Genomic DNA, 20,476 nt, shown 5'->3' on the forward strand with positions numbered 1-20,476 from the left:
CCAGTGTTGGACGCAGTATTCCAAATGGGGGTGTACCATGGCCCGGTATAAAGACATGATAATCTTTTCAGATCTGTTCATGATCCTCTTCTTAATCATTCCTAGCATTCTGTTAGCTCTTTTTGCCGCCGCCATGCATTGCACGTACAGTTTCATTTACTTGTCTACAAGTACTCCCAAATCTCTTTCCTGGGGGCTCTCTTCGAGTATAGCTCCGGACATCCTGTATTCGTGCATATGATTTTTGTTACCGACATGCATCACCTTGCACTTATCCATGTTGAATCTCATTTGCCATTTTGCAGCCCATTCCTCGAGCGTATTGATGTCTCGTTGTAGGTCTTCACAATCCTTCTGTGTCCTCACTAAGAACATAAGAACAGTAAGAATTGCCGCTACTGGGTCAGACCGGTGGTCCATCCTGCTTAGCAGTCCGCTCATGCGGCGGCCCTCAGGTCTAAGATTAGTGCTCTTAAATGAGTCCAGCCTCACCTGCGTATGTTCCAGTTTAGCAGGAACTTGTCCAACTTTGTCTTGAATCCCTGGAGGGTGTTTTCCCCTAAAACAGACTCTGGAAGAGCGTTCCAGGTGTCTACCACTCTCTGGGTGAAGAAGAACTTCCTTACGTTCGTACAGAATCTATCCCCTTTCAGTTTTAGAGAGTGCCTTCTTGTTCTTCCTACCTTGGAGAGGGTGAACAATCTGTTTTTATTTACTAAGTCTATTCCCTTCAGTATCTTGAACGTTTTGATCATGTCCCCTCTCAGTCTCCTCTTTTCAAGGGAGAAGAGGCCCAGTTTCTCCAATCTCACACTGTACAGCAACTCCTCCAGCCCCTTAACCATTTTAGTCGCTCTTCTCTGGACCCTTTCGAGTAGTACCGTGTCCTTCAGGTACGGCGACCAGTGTTGGACGCAGTACTCCAGGTGGGGGCACACCATGGCCCGGTATAGCGGCATGATAACCTTCTCCGATCTGTTCGTGATCCCCTTCTTTATCATTCCTAGCATTCTGTTTGCCATTTTCGCCGCTGCTGCACATTGCGCGGACGGCTTCATCGACTTGTTGATCATAACTCCCAAGTCTCTTTCCTGGGAGGTGTCTCCAAGTACCGCCCCGGACATTCTGTATTCGTGCATGAGATTTTTATTACCGACATGCATCACTTTACACTTATCCACGTTGAACCTCATTTGCCATGTCGATGCCCATTTCTTGAGCTTGATTATGTCACATTGCAGATCTTCGCAATCCCCTTGTGTCTTCACTACTCTGAATAACTTCGTATCGTCCGCAAATTTAATCACCTCACTCGTCATACCAATGTCCAGATCGTTTATAAAGATGTTGATGAGCACGGGTTCAAGCACAAGCCCTGCGGCACCCCTCTGGTGACGCTCTTCCAGTCCAAGTATTGTCTGTTTACCCCCATTCTCTCTTTCTTATGCTTCAGCCAGTTTTTAATCCACATGAGTATTTCACCCTCAATTCCATGGCTTGCAATTTTCCAAAGTAGTTGTTCATGTAGAAAATTGCTAGTACATTTATGTTAATATTACATGGATTATTTCCTTATTGGATATTGGTGTTTTTCTTTGATGCTAAATAAAGATTTAAAAAATTGTAATCCAAACTTCTTTTCTAAACCACATAGAACTTTACGGTATTGTGGTATAGAAATACGTTTTTATGTTAGGTTATGATGGAAGAATTTGCATAGTCTAAATTTAATATTTTTATTTTTTAGAAGCCAGGATATACATTTTTCCTGATAGCTTTTGCTCTTGTTTTTATATTTTCCTGTTCCTTTTTACTACTTTTTGTCTTCATTCTTTCTGTCCCTTTCTTCCCTTTTCCCAGTTCCATGATTTCTTTTCACTGGCCTTCAGTGGCAGCTCCTGTCAAGAAGTTCAAGATCCTAGGTAAAGAATGACATGGGGACAAATTTTTCCCCGTCCCCCTTAGGAACTCCATTTCCCATCCCGTCCCCACAAGTTCTGTTGCTGTCCCATTCCTGTAAGCTCTGCCTTAACCTCAGAAGCCTTGAACACTTATGATTTTAAAGTGTTTGAGGCTTGTGCAGATGAGGACGGAGCTTGCAGGCATGGGGCAGGGGCAAGAAAAGAACTTGCTGAGAAGGGAAAATGAGTTCCCATGGGGACAGGGAAAAATTTGTCCCTATGTCATTCTCTGGTCCTAGGCTCTAGATGCACATGGGCTGATGCTCAAAACCTAGAGCTAGCTGCACTAAAGTCAGTGATCATCTAACAATTGTCGCTAAACCAGTTTTGACTGGTTTAGTGACGATCGCATTTGCCGACCCGATGCAGAAAATGGTGCACAATCACTCATTCTCCAATCTGACCATGCAAATAAGCTCATTAATATTGAAATGCCATGTAAACTCTGTATCCCAAGAGGAGCCTTAGGTGTCTGAGCTAATCATATGATGTACTGAGGAGAGGAAGGCTCGCCATTTTGGATCTTTGGAGCTGGAGGGACCGAGCCTCCCTCCTGCTCTCTTCAGACAAATGTACTGGGGGGGGGTTCGGGTGGGGAGGTTCATGGGAGCATCTGGTGGCAGGAGGGAGTGGTCATCCTTCCTGCCGTTTTCGCTGTGGGAAGGGGGTTTGGTTCCAGTTCGTCAGGGGATGTTGGGGAGATACAGGAGGGGGAGCTTTTTTTAATGAGACAGATATTGTGTGTGTGTAACACACCCATAACATTGTCCATTATAGAAAAGAAAAAAGGTTTCTTGCCCTGAACAGCTGAATGGCAGGAGGCTGCTTTGGGGCTTCCCTTGCCTCTGAGCTGTTTGGGCTTTCCCTGCCAGCTCTTACAGCTGTCAATTGGACGGGTGAAACGGGGATTACAGTGAACCTCTGCATGAATCATTTGCATGCTGGATTTTTAGTGCATCATTAGCTCTTTTAGAATCGGACAAAAATCGGATTGGAGTGAACCCACGGTGTCTTACCGATCCTGTTTAGTGCATCTGGCCCTAATGCCAACCCTAGAGCCAATTAGAACATTCAGAGGGGGTGAAGTGCAAGAAACAACATTCACACCAAAGATTAGGGCAAATTATATTTAAATGTAGTCAAGCAGATGTAAAAGAGGTCATTTGCTATTCCCTCCCAATGCTCAGAGAGCAACGCACAAGCAAACCCTGCAAACCTAACACTATCTCAGAGCTGGCATTGAGGTGTTTTAAGAGAGAACTTCTAATTTTTGTTTCAGTTTAAAATCTGCTGGTTTTGATTTATTTCAGAAGCAGAAGGAAGCCCACCCAAGCCTCCAAGTGCTGGGAGTGAAAACTGAATGTGCGGGTTCATGCACACATTAGTACCTCTTTTCTGCACTTAAATATAAGCTTTTCAACTGAAAACAGGTGCAGAAAAACGCTGCTGCTATGTGCTTCACTTCCTGGTTTGTCTGGGCACTTACTGCAAAACTCTTCTGTGCACGTGCCAGGCGTGTTCCTCCCCCATACTTTGGTCTCCCTGCGCACATTCCGTTAGCATTGAGCATTGGGGAGCTGACTTTTGGTGCTGTTCTCAATAGCCCAGAATTTCTGAGCATTGGCCCACAGAGGTTGCATTTGGCACTGCAGCTTCAATCTGCTTATACTGACTCGATTTCTCTCCTCTTTCAGCAACTTTCTGTGAAGGAGTTTTACTTGAAAATCTTCCCCTGGCGTCTCTTCACATTCCGAGTTTGTCCTGGTACTAAGGTAGGTTGTTCTATCTTCTTGCACAGTTTGATTACGAGGAGAGGGATGAATCCAGGAGAAGAGGCTTGAAAGTTTTCTTCTCTCATCAACAGCCCTTATGAGCTGAGTAGTTCATTTTGTCTCCCATGGTCTTTGGTATGTCAGAAACAAGAAGCAGCTCACAAGGATACTCCAAAAAGTCTTGTAGTAAAGCAGAATATAATGTATTTCTCTTGCAAGAAAGGGTGTCCAAATGCAAAAATAACAAAGGAGGCACACAGAGCAATTAGTTCACATATGTCTTAGTCTCTCCTACTCATTGGTTAGAACAGCAGCAGTTGAAAACCTATCAAATGTCCCCTTCTAGACTTCCACGCCTGTTTTCCATGCCTATGTTTATTTCTCCCATTCCTCTTATTTCTCAGACCTCCAACTGTATGTGCAGTTTCTCATATATGGTTACCTAATCCTCCCATCACATAATCATCCTTCATGCTACTTGCTGCGTCCTTTGACTCATTACTTATTTATTTAGCCCTTCCTCCCAAAGGAGCCCAGAACGGATCACGGGAATACATTCATAGTATAGATAGGACAAATTTTAGTGAGACAAACAGACTTTACAGCATTTACAGCATGGACAACCGGGTTTAGATTACAGCAATTACAGTATAGACATAACATGCAGACTTACAAATACAGACTTAGTGGACATAGGATGGTTTAAATTGCAGTATTTTCAGTGTAGATATACTTGGAAGTGAAATAGCTTTTCTTTGTAAACTAAACTAAACCTCAAGTTTATATACCGCATCCTCTCCATAAAGATAGAGCTTGTTATGGTTTATAGGTACTTTAATAAATGAGGGAAAAACATAATAAGAATTGGCAGTTATAAAGAGGGTAGGGGGCTTTACATTTTAGAGAAAAGCCAGGTTTTCAGATGCTTTCAGAATAATTGGAAGGAGCCCAGATTCCACAGCAGGGCAGGAAGGTTATTCCAAAGCTCAGTGATTTTGAAGAAAAGAGATTTCCCTAATTTTCCTGCATAGATGACGCCTTTTAACGAGGAGAAAGATAGTTTAAGTTTTTGGGTGGATCCGGTAATGTCAGGTCTTGAAGAATTCCAAGATAGTGGAATTAGGGGAGGAAGAATGCCATGTAGGATCTTGAATGTTAGGCAGGAACATTTAAAGTGAACCCTAGAAATCACTGAAAGCCAGTGAAGTTTTGACAGAAGTGGGGAAACATGATCGAATTTATTTTTGCAAAGATCAACCTAGCCGCAGTGTTCTGGATCCGCTGAAGTCTTTGTAGATGGTTGCATCATTGTTGTCAGAGAATGTGGTAGTAATTCAGGTTATAGTGCGGTGGCATGCGAGTTTTAGCAATATTTCGTTTGGTATATTAGGTGGTGTCTTTGGGATTCCATCCGTCCGGGGTTTAGACGTGGGTCTGTAAAGAGGAAGGTTTTCACGGCTTTTCTGAGGTTCCAAAGATTGACTAGTGATCTAGTGAATGGGGGATGATGTGCCACATTCTGGGTATGTAATGAAAATATGAGCGGCCTGGTGGCAGGACCAGCTGGTTTTCTGTTGGGGACGTAATTTTGTAGTTTTGATGCTATGTAGTTTGGTGTCATTTTGTGGAAAGTCTTGAAAACTAGCACTAAGGCTTTAAAGGCGCATCATTTTTGGATAGGAAGCCTGTGCATGGATGTTAGTGCAGGGGTGACATGGTTGCAGAAGCCCAAGTTTTTTAAGAGTCAGATTGCGGCGTTTTGCACACCTTGTAGATGGGAGAGTGTTTTTGCTGGTAAGCCCATTAGTAGAGCGTTGCAGTGATCTAAGCGGGCTAGTACAAACGTGTATACTAGCTGGGCGAAATCGTTTTCTGAAAAGTAAGCCCGGATGCATTTTAGTTGGCGGAGGTAATAGAAGGATGAAGATACTAAATTTTATATATGGTCTGAGAGTGGGAGAGAGTAACTAGCGGTGTACCCCAGGGCTCGGTTCTCGGGCCTATCTTGTTCAACATTTTCATAAATGACCTAGAAGAGGAAACAATATGCGATATAATAAAGTTTGCAGATGATACAAAACTATGTCGGGCGGTTGGCTCTCTAAATGACTGCGAGGATCTTCAGAAGGATCTGAACCTGCTGGAAATGTGGTCGTCAAAGTGGCAGATGAATTTTAACATAGCCAAATGCAAGGTGATGCATCTAGGAAAGAAAAACAAAGAACATGAGTATAGGATGTTGGGGGTGACATTAGCTAAATGCGAACAGGAAAGGGATTTGGGGGTACTGATTGACAGAACCCTAAAGCCTTCGGCTCAATGCGCAGCGGCGGCGAAGAAAGCAAACAGGATGTTAGGCATGATTAAAAAGGGGATCACGAGTAGATCGGGAGAGGTCATAATGCCACTTTACAGAGCAATGGTCAGACCGCATTTGGAATACTGTGTCCAACACTGGTCTCCATACCTTAAGAAGGATATAACTCTGCTGGAGAGGGTGCAGAGGAGAGCCACGAAACTAGTCAAAGGTATGGAAAATTTGTGCTACAAAGAACGCCTCCGAAAGCTGGGGCTGTTCACCCTCGAGAAGAGAAGACTGAGAGGGGATTTGATTGAGACTTTTAAAATATTAAAAGGATTTGATAAAATAGACCAGGAAGCAGCATTACTAACATTTTCGGATGTGAAACGGACAAGAGGTCATAGCCTGAAACTGAGTGGCAGCAGGTTCAAGACAAGTGTCGGGAAGTTCTGTTTCGCACAACGAGTGGTGGGCGCTTGGAATGCTCTTCCGGAGGAGGTTGTGGCGGAGACTACTGTTCTGGGTTTCAAGCGCAAGTTGGATGCACACCTTCTTGCAAATCATATTGAGGGATACGGGAAATTCGGGTCTCCAAAAAGGAGTACCTAAATGGGCCACCGCGTGTTCGGATCATCGGACTAGATGGACCTCGGTCTGATCCGGTGAGGGCGTTTCTTATGTTCTTATGTTATGTAGTCGAGAATCACTCTTAGGCTGCGGACTTTATCTTTGGCTGTAATGGTGTCATTTCCCCAGGAAAGAGATGGGCGAGGGTATGGGCAGGAGTCTTTATGTATCCAGAGAAGTTCTGTTTTTGATGCGTTGAGCTATAGTTTATTTGCAGGCATCCAGTTTTTTTATTTCTGTTAGGCAGTAGTGAAATTTTTTTTTTTTTGGTACATCTCGATGTTGACCTAGGGGAAGGTAGAGCTGTATATCGTCTGCGTACGAGTGTATTTTGATTTGGTGTTTTTCTGCAATGTCGAGTACTGGTTTGACATACATGTTAAGGAGGAGTGGGGATCGTAGTACACCCTGAGGCACTCCTTAGTCGAGAGGTTTTGGCTCCGATAAGGAGGGTTTCAGTAGTACTTTCCAAGACCTTTCGTTTAGGAAGGAGGAGAACTATGCCAGTACGACATCATGGATTCCGATAGAGTGTAGTCTAGATAGGAGGAGTGAGTGATCGATGGTATGGAAGGCGGCGCTCAGGTCTAATAGGACCAGCAGAGCGTCTTTCCCCTCATCAAGGATTTTCCAGCAGTCATCTACGATGTCTAGAAGCACCATTTCTGTGCTGTGGTGTTTCCTGAATCCTAATTGGAAGTTGGAGAGAGTGGCGTTTGTTTCCATGAAGTCTCGTAGTTTGCGAGTACAATCTTTTCTAGTATTTTTGAGATAAATGGGAGGTTTGACACTGGCCTATATCCTATATCCTTTAAATCCCAAATTAAAACAACTGTATCAAAAGTATCCTTTAAACTTTGTCTACTTCATAGATTGCGGGACTACCTCTCAGCGATGAACTTTCGATCTGCTCTTGCAGCCATAGTGACTCCTCATTTTGAGTACTGCAGCTCCCTTTATTTGGGTTTACCTAAATGTGTGATTCGTGCATTACAATTGGCACAGAATGCCACAGCCCGTGTGATTATGCATGCTTCTAAATATGTATAAATAAAGCATGAGGGTCCTGTGTGTTCACCCTTGCTTAAGGCTGGCCCTGATAGACTGTAATATGGCTCACCTTCATCACGTTTTCTTAAGTCTGTCTTAATTTCCCCATGTGTGCCTTATCTGCTCCTCCAACTCATATCTTTGTCATACCTGTATCTCATTGTCATGCCTAGCTCACCCCCCACCATGTTTATCCCTCCTGTATCTTCCTGTCACAACCACCAAAGCATTCATTTGCTGGGACCACTGGTTTTCTCTTTCCTTCCCCAAGCCCTGCCACTCTCCTCTCTTCCCCAGTCCTGTCATACCTGTCTCCTCTCACTCCCTTGATGTGCATTTGTTTGGCACACCTACAATACCACAGTATCCCAAGCCACAGCTTCTTGATGGTGTAGTCTCTCTCTCTCTCCCTTTTTCCCTTCCTCCTCAATCCTGACAAGCAGCTTTTCAGTGTGCCGGTAGCCACAGTATTCTAGGCTACCTTGAATAGCAGGGATTGAAGGTGGAAACTGAGCCCTGTCTTCAGTATAAGAGCACTACCTCTGAGTCATCAGGCCATTTCCCATCACACTTCTTTTTATTTATTACATTTTATTTCAATTTTCCCCCTTGTATTAGTTTTCATACCATGGACCAGACCCTATACATAAATTACTGACATTGGTAGTGGATGATGGAATCCAGCCACCTGTGGAAGTGAGCTGCAAGGAGAGGAATATTCTGGCAGCAACATTCATCAGTTTCCTGCATAAAAACATAGGTAAGGGGCAGAGGAGCAATCCAGAAAGTTGGGGAAAGGAAGATGAGGGCCTGGTGCCGGGACGGAAGGGGAGAGGGTGAAAATGTATGTGCCTAAAGTTAGTCAGTGAACTGATCCGGTTGAGTTTAGGCTTAACTGGATACATCGAAACAACTAGGACTGCTACACGTCTTCAGTGCTATCCAGTTAAACATTGAAATATGGAAAATTTGCCTGTGCAACCCCCAGAGTTCCTTAGAAAGATTATTTCAATATTGAGCCCCTTATAAGTATAAAATAAAAATAGTAAGCAGTGAAATTTTATCTTCTGAGTCATACCATTCTTTTCTTAATCAAATGGAGTATTCAAGATCTGAAAGGAAAATTAACAGAAAAAATTTGCATGCTTTAAAATATGGCTTTTAAGTTTATTTCTAACAACTATTCTGTGCAAGTCATTGTGTAAGCAATGGTAACTGTTTACATCTACTCTATTCCAGTTCACTAAATTATTTGCTTTGATCTCTGGGTTCTGCTTTGGCCTTCTTACCAGTTTCCAGGCAGTTCTATTAGATTTTTTGTATTCTTTCAGATCATGCCTTGACTTCAACATTTCCATTTCACTTCCATTTCTTGGCAATGGGTCTGATAGTTGAAACTGAAAGCTGGAAGTCATCTTCTGCTTAAGACTAAGATTAGAAGGGCCTAGACCAGTGGTTCCCAAATGATTTTTAAAACCAGGCACCCTTAAGTTAAAAAAAATACCTAACTATTCCCTCCACAACCACACACAATCTGGTATCTCTCTTCTCTCTTTCCCTTCCCTCCCCTGTCCCTCTCATAATCTTCTTCCTTCCCCCCAAAAAAAAATCTGGTTTCTCGTTTCTCTCTCCTCTCCTTCCCTTCCTCATGGTCTGCCATCTCTCTCACCTCTGTTCTCCTCTATATTCCCTTCCCATCCTAGTCTGCAATATCTGTCTCCTTTCTTCTCCAACCCTCCTCCTCCACCCACCCCCCCGATCCCCTGATTTGGCAGTTTTTAAGCTTATCCCTCCCAATTGGATTCAGTATTTCTCTCTTCCACCCTCCACCCCTAACCCCCCCCCCCCCACCCCTTCCTCTCAGGATCTGGTACAGGGCCTAGGAGAAACACTGACTGCATGGGTAAAAGACTGGCTTAGCGGCAGACTTCAAAGGGTGATGGTAAATGGTATTCACTCAAAAACATCGGAAGTGACCAGTGGAGTACCGCAGGGCTCGGTCTTGGGCCCGATACTATTTAATATCTTTGTAAGGGATCTACCTCAGGGACTTCGTGGCAAAATTACATTATTTGCCGATGACGCTAAACTATGCAACGTTGTGGGCAACGCAGCAGAACCAGACACTGCAACCATGCCCGACACTATGAAACAGGACCTGCTTTTACTGGAACAATGGTCCAGTACTTGGCAATTGAATTTTAATGCCAAGAAAAGTAAGGTGATGCACCTTGGTAGCGGAAATCCATGTAGAACATACACCCTGAATGGTGAAAACCTAACAAGAACTGTAGCAGAACGGGACTTGGAAATAATCATCTGGGGAGATATGAAAGCTGCCAATCAGGTGGAGAAAGCTTCAGCAAAGGCGAGACAAATGCTGGGTTGCATCAGAAGAAGCTTTATCAGCCGAAAGCCTGAAGTTATACTGCCGTTATACAGATCCATGGTAAGACCTCACCTGAAGTACTGTGTTCAATTCTGGAGGTCACATTATCTGAAGGATGTGAAGAGAATGGAGTCGATTCAACGAATGGCCACTAGGATGGTCTCTGGACTTAAGGATCTCCCATATGAAGAACTTTTGAGCAGGCTACGCCTGTATTCTCTCGAAGAGCGCAGAGAAAGGGGGGACATGATAAAAACATTCAAATACATCACAGGCTGCATTGAGGTGGAGGAAGAAATCTTTTTTCTTACTGGTCCCACGATGACAAGAGGGCATCCACTGAAGCTCAGAGGGGGAAGATTTCAGGGGACACCAGGAAATACTTCTTCACCGAAAGGGTAATTGATCAATGGAATGGTCTTCCATATCAGGTAGTCGAGGCCAGTAACATGCTTGACTTCAAGGGAAGATGGGACAGACAGGTGGGGTCGCTCAAGTGGAATGCTTAATAAACATAGAAACATAGAAATAGACGGCAGATAAGGGCCACGGCCCATCTAGTCTGCACCCAATGACCCTCCCTACCTATCTCTGTGAATAGATCCCACATGTCTATCCCATTTGGCCTTAAAATCAGGCACACTGCTGGCCTCAATGACCTGAAGTGGAAGACTATTCCATCGATCAACCACCCTTTCAGTGAAGAAGAACTTCCTAGTGTCACCGTGCAGTTTCCCGCCCCTGATTTTCCACGGATGCCCCCTTGTTGCCGCGGGACCCTTGAAAAAGAAGATATCTTCTTCCACCTCGATGCGGCCCGTGAGATACTTGAATGTCTCGATCATGTCTCCCCTCTCTCTGCGTTCCTCGAGTCAATAGAGCTGTAACTTCCCTAGCCGCTCCTCGTATGGGAGATCCTTGAGTCCCGAGACTATCCAGGTGGCCATTCTCTGGACTGATTCTAGTCTCAGCGTAATGCGGCCTCCAGAACTGCACACAGTACTCCAGGTGTGGTCTCACCATGGATCTATACAATGGCATAAGACTTCAGGTTTACGGCTGACGAAACTCCTGCGAATGCAACCTATGATTTGCCTTGCTTTGGAGGAAGCTTGCTCCACTTGATTTGCAGTCTTCATGTCCTCACTGACGATCACCCCTAAGTCTCGTTCCGCTTCAGTTCTTGTTAGGATCTCGCCATTAAGGGTGTAAGTCTTGCATGGATTTTGGCTGCCCAGGTCCATGATTTTGCATTTTTTGGCATTGAAACTGAGTTGCCCGGACCTAGAGCAGCGCTCCAGTAGAAGTAGGTCATGCATCATGTTGTCTGGCATTGAATTTTTGTCTGTTGTGCTTTTGCCCACTACATTGCTTAGTTTGGCGTCATCGGCGAATAATGTTATTTTACCTCGGAGCCCTTCTGCCAAGTCTCTTATGTAGATGTTGAAAAGGATCGGGCCCAGGACGGAGCCCTGCGGCACTCCACTTATCACCTCTGACATTTCGGAGAGGGTGCCGTTCACCACTATCCTCTGAAGCCTATCTCCAAGCCAGTTCCCAATCCATTTGGTCAATGTGTCGCCCAATCCCATAGAACTCATCTTGCTCAGCAACCTGCGGAGTGGTACGCTATCGAATGCTTTGCTGAAGTCCAGATAAATGATGTCCAGGGACTCCCCAACATCTAGCTTCCTCGTCACCCAGTCAAAGAAGCTGATCAGGTTGGATTGGCAGGGTCTCCCCTTAGTAAATCCATGTACACGGGGATCCCGTAGATTCTCCTCATTCATGATCGTATCCAATTGGCGTTTGATTAGAGTTTCCATTAGTTTGCTCACTATTGATGTGAGACTCACCGGTCTGTAGTTTGCTGTCTCCATCTTGGAGCCTTTCTTGTGGAGTGGAATGACGTTAGCCGTCTTCCAGTCCAACGGGACGTTACCTGTACTAAGGGAGAGATTGAAGATCGCGGACAGTGGCTACGCCAAGACATCACACAATTCCCTGAGCACCCTGGGGTATAGGTTGTCAGGCCCCATTGCCTTGTTAACCTTGATTTTTGACAGCTCGCAGTAGATGCTGCTGGGTGTAAACTTGAAATTATTAAACGGGTCAACTGATTCAATCCTTGTCTGTAGCTGAGGGCCGACGGATTCTCAAGGGAGGGAGGGAGGGTTCTTGAGTGGGCAGACTTGGTGGGCCGTCGGCCCTTTTCTGCCGTCATACTCTATATTTCTATGTTATCTTTCACTCCCCTACACTGCAGTTATGAACTTTGAGACTGCAACAGCCCTGGAAGCTGCAGCAGATGGAAAGCATCTTGGTCAACAAAGGCAATTCATTAAGCTGCTGGCCAACCAAAGATTGTTAATTGCAGTGTGAGGAAGTAGGAGAGGTTTCCTACTGGGGGAAGAGAGATGGGATGCTAAACTGGCAGCATGTTTGTGTCTTTCTCCGTATCACCCCAATGAGTTTGCTGTAGCACACAGTTTGAGAAACACTGGCCAAGAGGTGCCGAAGGGCGGTGAGGTGGCGAGAGGGAAGGGGGCTGGAGGAAAGGAAAGGAACAGACGCTGAAGGGGGGTGGAGAGGAACAGACGCTGAAAGGAAATGGGGAACAGATGGGGAGAAGATGCTGAAGAGAGATGGGGAAGACAGAGTGGGGAGAAGACGATGAAGGGAAATGGGAAAGACAGAGTGGGGAGAAGACGCTGATAATAATAATAATTTTATTCTTATATACCGCCAAAGCCGTAATAGTTTGAGGCGGTTTACAATAAGAAGAGCTGGACAATCAGCAATGATAGGCACAATGTAAAGTAATTGAATACATGTAAGCAGAGTACTGAGAAGGCTTGAGAGTTCTTGGTTACAAATCGGTTAGAGTATAAAGAGATAGGGCTTTAAGAGTTCTTAGGGAAATGGGGGAGAAGACGCTGAAGGGAAATGGGGAAGACAGAGTGGGGAGGAGATGCTGAAGGGAAATGTGGAAGGCAGAGTGGGGAGGAGACCCTGAAGTGAAATGGGGAACAGAGAGTGGGGAGAAGATGCTGGAAGGGAAGAAGACAGAGATCAAGATTTATTTTAGTTTGATGAATTGCTTATGTAGTTTTACTAAGCGAGGTACAAAATTGATAAAAGTATAAACATATATTTAGACATAAAATCTATAATAATAAAACGCTAAGCGCGCATGCGCACTCCTACCTGCATGATCCGTATGTCCGTGGCAGGCAGGAGTGTGCATGCGCGCTACTGGCAGAGCAATTCTAAAGCGCGGACCTTCCTGCTCTCCAGCTCCTCCAGGCATCGAGTGGCAGTCCTCCATCCAGTCCACCGAAGCAGCTCTTCTGTCTGTCCTCCTCTTCAAAAAAGCCTACTGAGGATAGCGGCCGGCAGTAGCGAATCTCACAGGCCGCTCTGCACCTCAGTAGCACGTTCCCTTTGACGCACCGTATCGCGTCAGAGGGAACGTGCTACCGAGCTGCATAGCGCCTGCAAGGTTCGCTACAGCCGGCTGCGATCCTCAGTAGGCTTTTTTGAAGAGGAGGGCAGACACGAACGACCAGGAAGCCAAATGCTTGACAGGAGGAACAGATAAGGGGTGCTGCTGGACAGGGGGAGCATGGAAGAGGTGCTACTGGACATGGGGGGAGGTAAAAGGAAGGGAGAAGTCCTACTGCTGGACAGGGGGAGCAGGGAAGAGGTGCTGTTAGACAGTGGGGTGGGGAGGTAAAAGGAAGGGAGAAGTCCTACTGCTGGACAGGGGGAGCAGGGAAGAGGTGCTGTTAGACAGTGGGGGGGAGGTAAAAGGAAGAGAGAAGGCCTGCTGGACAGGGGGAGCAGGGAAGAGGTGCTGTTAGATGGGGGAAGGTAAAAGGAAGGGAGAAGGCCTACTGCTGGACAGGGGGAGTAGGGAAGAGGTGCTGCTAGATGGGGGGGGGAGGTAAAAGGATAGGGAGAAGGACTGCTGCTGGACAGGGGGAGCAAGGAAGGGGTGCTGCTGGACACGGGGGAGGTAAAAGGAAGGGAGAAGGGCTACTGCTGAACAGGGGGAGCAGGCAAGGGAGGTGGTGAACAGCCGAGGAAAGGAAGAGACAGAAAGAAAGAAAGACAGACACACACATCTAATCTACCACCCGTTAATGTAACGGGCTTAAATACTAGTTTAAAATAATGTGTTAGACTTACAGACCAACTAATACACAAGGTAAGAGGGAACAGAACTACAATTCAGTGTTTTAAAGTACAGAGGAGAACCATATATGGAGAAAACAATAGGGAGGGAAAAGTGCAATCAAAGAAGAAAACTAATATAAAATTTAAGCATAATTTAAAGATTAAAAGCATCTTTAAAAAGAAAGCTTTTTAAATTACTTTTAAAATGACTCAAGTCGTTTTCCTCTCTTAAATGCTGAGGCATGGCATTCCAAAGCTGCAGTGCAATCACTGAAAACATATCATGTCTTCATGTTCCAATAACTTTCAAAGAGGGAACTACTATAAGCTTTTGATTAGTAGACCGGAGAGAACGCAAAATGCTATAAGGGATAAGTAATTTATCAATGAATTGAGGTTCATTAGTGGAAAGGGTTTTGAATACTAAAAGTAAAATTTTGAAGGTAATACGATGGTTAATTGGGAGCCAGTGAGATTTAATCAGAAAAGGTGCCAGACTATGGGGGGGAGCAGAGGGTAGAAGATGGGTGCCAGACCAATTGAGGAGGGGGGTTAAGGGAGAGGCACAGTAACAGAGCAAATGGAAGATACAGAGAGAAGACAGAGGATGGAAGGAATTGAACAAGAAGATGAGGAAAGCAGAAACCAGACAACAAAGGTAGAAAAAAAATTTCTTTTCTATTTCTTTTTTTTTGGGTGTATTTTAGGATAAAGTAGTGTATTAGTTGTGTTGATAAAAAATTATAAACAAAGCCCTGCCAGCTGAACATATCTTTCTTTATTTCAGCAGCCAGAACTTTGATTTATAAGGAAGGAATAAGCTAAATATTGCAGTACTGAGGCTTGTATGGATGCTGCGGGGATAGTAGGGGTGGGGATGGGGCCGTGACATTTTTTCCCTGTGTCATTCTCTAGTGCAGGTCTAGTAAATCTCCTGCTATCCTTGCTGGTCCGCTTTTGCCAACGTAAGCTAGCAGGCGTTTCACTGTATAGCTGTGTCAGGACAATGGACTCCTAAAAAACAAAAAATGCAGCAGGGTCAGGCAAGAATAATGAAAAAAACCACACATTCATCTGTATCCAACTTACTCAGAGCTACTTCTCTCGCTCATATAGGCAAAGATGGCCGCTGACAGGAACTGCTCTCTTTTATTAGCTTCTGACGTCAATCATTAACGTCACAGCTGGAGACTCACTGACAGCTGATTTCCCGCTGCCAGACACTGCTCAAATGTTGAAGAACAGTAAGATGTTGAAAAATCCTGCCACTGAAACCCTGAAAATCCCATTATGATAAAGAAAAAATGAAAAAATTGTGCTTGATCTTAGAAACTGTGTATCACTCGCTAGATTTAAAAAAATAAATGCCAATCAATTTTAGCTTTGAGACCTTTGGGTTCTTCTGAACACATGCGAAATATCCATTCTTGTTCTTTCCGCAGTAGGATAAGTTTGCTGTCTCCTCTTCTTTTCATTGGTGGCACATGATCTAGAACTAGAAACATAGAAAAAGACAGCAGAAAAGGGCCATAGCCCACCAAGTCTGCCCATTCCAAATACCTGCCCCCCTGATTTTACTCCCTTAGGGATCCCATGTGAATATCCCATTTTTTCTTAAAATCTGTCGCTGTTGGCCTCAATCACCTGCAGTGGGAGTTTGTTCCAATGATCCACTACTCTTTCAGTGAAGAAGTATTTTCTGTAGTCGCTATGGAACTTCCCTCCCCTGATTTTCAGCGGATGCCCCCTGGTGGTCGAGGGTCCCTTGAGGTAGAAGATATCTTCTTCCGACTCGATACGGCCCATGATATACTTAAACGTCTCAATCATGTCTCCCCTCTCTCTTCGTTCCTCAAGTGAGTACAGCTGTAGTTTATTCAGTCTTTCTTCATACGTGAGATCCTTGAGCCCCAAGACCATCCTAGTGGCCATACGCTGAACCGACTCGACTCTCAGCACATCCTTCCGGTAGTGTGGTCTCCAGAATTGAACACAGTATTCCAAATGAGGCCTCACCATGGACCTGTATAGCGGCATAATGACTTCAGGTCTCCTGCTGACAAAACCTCTACAGATACAACCCATCACTTGCCTTGCCCTGGAGGAAGCCTTCTCCACTTGATTTGCAACTTTCATGTCATCACTAATGATCACCCCTAGATCACGTTCTGTCGTGGTCCTGGCCAAGGTCTCACCATTTAGTATGTAAGTTCTGTGCGGGTTTCTCTTTCCCAGGTGCATTACCTTACACTTTTTAGCATTGAAGTCTAGTTGCCATGTTGTTGACCACCGTTCCAGCAGCAGTAGATCCTGCGTCATATTATCAGGCAATGTGTTTTTACCTACTATGTTGCAAAGTTTGGCGGCGTCGGCGAACAGTGATACCCTTCCTCTAAGTCCTTGGGTCATATCTTTTATGAATAAGTTGAATAGAATCGGGCCCAAGACTGACCCCTGTGGTACTCCACTGATCACGCCTGACATTTTGGATGGGGTACCGTTTACCACCACCCTCTGAAGTCTACCATTCAGCCAATCCTCAACCCATGTAGTTAGAGTGTCCCCTAATCCTATCGACTTCAGCTTGTTCAATAACCTTCGGTGTGGGACGCAATCAAAAGCTTTACTTAAGTCTAAATATACTACATCCAGTGACTCTCCGGCATCTAGTTGTTTAGTAACCCAGTCAAAAAAGCTGATTAGGTTAGATTGGCAGGATCTGCCCTGGGTGAATCCATGCTGGTGGGGATCACGTAGGTTTTCTTCGTCTAGGATTGTGTCAATATTTCTTTTGATCAGTTTTTCCATGAGCTTGCACACTATAGACGTGAGACTCACCGGTCTGTAGTTTGCCGTCTCTGTCCTGCAGCCCTTTTTGTGGAGTGGGATAACGTTGGCGGTTTTCCAGTCCAAGGGGACTCTTCCTGTGCGTAGGGAAAGATTGAAAAGAACAGATAGTGGTTCTGCCAGGACTTCTCTCAATTCCCTGAGCACTCTGGGATGTAGGTTGTCTGGTCCCATGGCTTTGTTTACTTTGAGTCTTGATAGTTCATAGTAGACGCTACTGGGCGTGAACTCGAAGTCTTGGAACGGGTCCTTCTGGCTGTCTCCCATCTGAAGCTGTGGGCCAGCTCCCGGCGAAGACCGAGCAGAAGTATTCGTTTAGTAATTCTGCCTTGGCAGAATCTGATTCTACAAGGTTACCGTCCGATTTCTTCAGGCGTTCTATCCCATCTTTGTTTCTTTTCCTGTGACTAATATAGCTGAATTCAGTGGCAGTGTGACCAGCTACTGTATAGTGCTGAACTAATGGCTATTCCACTCTATTGCAGATCAAACTGCTGCGGTGCTCACCGATCCTGGTGCAGAAGAGCCTAGTCGTTTGCCCTATGTACATTTTTGAACAAGACAAATTATAACATATACTACAAAGGATGTATCGCATGATGTTTTATGTTTCAATCTGTATCTCATTCCTGTTTGAGGGTGAAGGAAACTGCCAATAAATTCTAAGGTGGTTTCACAGGTCTTGCATCTCCCGCATTTCACATGTCCTCCTTGTATCTGTATTTTGGCAACAATAGTCGAGGTGTCTGATGGACACAACATCTCTTTTAAATTTTGCTGACGACTATATGCTATCCTTAAATCCTTATCAGTGAAAGTGGGGAGTAGTTGTACTATAGCCCAATGTTTTCTAATAATCTTGGCAACCTCCCCCACCCCCCTCAAAAGGTGAGTATGCACGTGGGACACCATTATTCCCTTGTCCTTGATTTCTTCTCTAACAACAGGTCTCTGTTGATATATCTAGCTCTGGTATCACTCTTATCTGGATAGCCCCTGTCCTGTAATTTACATTGTAATTCTTTGGCTTGTCTTTTGTATGTTTCAATAGTGAAACAGTTCCTTCTGTATTGAAGGAATTGTGAGACAGGAAGACTGTCCTTAAGCTTCCCAGGATGGCAGCTCGAGTAGTACAGGAGGGTATTCCTGTCTATTGGTTTGTGATAAACCTTTGTTTCAAAAGAGACATCTGTTTTAATGATTTCTAGGTCCAAAAGAGCAATTGTTGTGCCGTTCATGTCCATACTAAATTGAATGGCTTCATGTCTTTCATTGAGCCAGATGACAGAATCATTCAATTGTGTCTCTGGTCCTGCCCATAACAAAAATATATCATCAATAAACATACCCATAATTTAATGTGGTCTAGAAAATCATTATTGAGTACCCACTGTTCTTCGAAAGCTTTCATGTACAGTTAGCCATAGGAGGTCCCATTGTGGGCCCCCATGGCCACTCCTGAGATTTGCTTAAAAAAACAAGTTATTGTACATGAAAAAATTGTTCTTGAAAAGGACTTGGGAGTGTTGGTGGATACAACAATGAAACCAACGGCACAATGCGCAGTGGCCTCTAAGAAAGCAAACAGAATGTTGGGTATTATCAAGAAGGGTATTACATCCAGAACGAAGGAAGTTATCCTGCCGCTGTATTGGGCGATGGTGCGCCCGCATCTGGAGTACTGTGTCCAATATTGGTCACTGTACCTTAAGAAGGATATGGCGATACTTGAGAGGGTCCAGAGAAGAGCCATACGAATGATAAAGGGTATGGAAAATCTTTCATACGCTGAGAGGTTAGAGAAACTTGGGCTCTTCTCCCTGGAGAAACGGAGACTCAGAGGAGACATGATAGAGACATACAAGATTATGAAAGGCATAGAGAGGGTGGAGAGGGACAGGTTCTTTAGCGTACTGGGAACTACAAGAACAAGAGGACATCCGGAGAAATTGAAAGGGGACAGGTTTAGAACCAATGCTAGGAAATTATTCTTCACACAGAGGGTGGTGGATACCTTGAATGCGCTTCCGGAGGGTGTAATAGGTCAGACTACATTATGGGGTTTCAAAGAGGGACTGGATAAATTCCTGAAGGATAAGGGGATTGAAGGTTACAGATAAAGGAGAAAGAAAGGGTATAGATAAAAAGAAAAGGGGTTTGAAGGATATAAAGGATTAGGGAAGAACAGGTACTAGACAAAAGATCACTTTACAGTCATGGACCTGATGGGCCGCCGCGAGAACGGACTGCTGGGCACGATGGATCTCTGGTCTGACCCAGCGGAGGCAAATTCTTATGTTCTTATCTCACTCAACCGCACAATACTACACCCGAAAAACCAACTTCGCAGTAACTGCCCCCACACTATGGAATTCTCTCCCACAATTTCTACGGGACGAACAAAATCTAATTAAATTTAAGTCTGGCTTAAAGACATTCTTATTTCAAGATGCTTTCAATTGAACCTAGATCACTCTTTTTCTCTTTTCAAATCTTCTTTTTTTTTTTGTCTCTCTCTCTCCCTTTTTCTACCTCTTACTGCGAATAAGTACTTGCTCCAACAATGCCACCCTATCCCTCACGTTCTACCCCTTCCCCTCCCCCCCTCTTTCACTAAATTTTGTAACTTCTCCCCTCCTCCCCTCACTTTCCTCACTATCCAGTTTGTCTAGTCTATGTCATCTATGTTCACTTTAGCTTATAACATTTTTAGCCTATACAAAACATTGTTAACCGGCCAGATATTCACTTGATGGTCGGGATATTAAAAACTAATAAACTTGGAAACTTGGAATAACTTCAGTTGACACTCTTCGGTCTTCTACTTCTTTTTCCAGTTCTTGCTTAATTACATGTAAAGCCTTGTCTTGTGGAATGACCGTATAAAGGGACTTTACATCCAGTGTGACCATATATGTGATACTTGACGTATCTGTTACCCTTTTCAATCTGGTCAAAAAATCAGTTAAATCTTGTATGTAAGAAAAATTTATTTTCACAAGCGGACTTAGAAAACTATCTGAAAATACAGATAACAGTTCCAGTAGAGACCCCCAACTTGAGACAATAGGTTTCCTTGGCAGCTGTACTAATGTTTTATGAATCTTAGGGAGGAGAAAAATTACTAGTACTTTGGGGTGAGGTATGTTTAAAAATTGCACCTCCTTTTTAGACAGTATCCTCCGCTCACCAGCTTCTGTGGTGTATTCTTCAATCTGTGACTGTAATTCCGGGGTAGGATCCCCCTCCAACTCTTGATAATCATTGGGGACAGGCAGCTGTCTTATTTCTTCATGATATTGAATTCTATTCATTACAATTATCGTGCCACCTTTATCAGCACGATGGA

General features: G+C 44.4%; 1 protein-coding gene across 5 annotated transcripts in view; it reads left to right on the forward strand.

Annotated features, from left to right (window-relative positions):
* AREL1 (apoptosis resistant E3 ubiquitin protein ligase 1) overlaps positions 1–20,476 on the forward strand; it is a 293,395-nt gene that overhangs the window by 148,946 nt on the left and 123,973 nt on the right. For all 5 annotated transcript variants that reach the window (XM_033951578.1, XM_033951577.1, XM_033951580.1 and 2 more), the window contains 2 exons: positions 3,656–3,733; positions 8,331–8,472. In XM_033951578.1, the coding sequence (XP_033807469.1) occupies positions 3,656–3,733; positions 8,331–8,472 (220 nt within the window). The remainder of the gene's footprint in view (positions 1–3,655; positions 3,734–8,330; positions 8,473–20,476) is intronic.

This window comes from Geotrypetes seraphini, chromosome 7 (genome assembly GCF_902459505.1).
Source record: "Geotrypetes seraphini chromosome 7, aGeoSer1.1, whole genome shotgun sequence".
NCBI classification, from domain to species: Eukaryota; Metazoa; Chordata; class Amphibia; order Gymnophiona; family Dermophiidae; genus Geotrypetes; species Geotrypetes seraphini.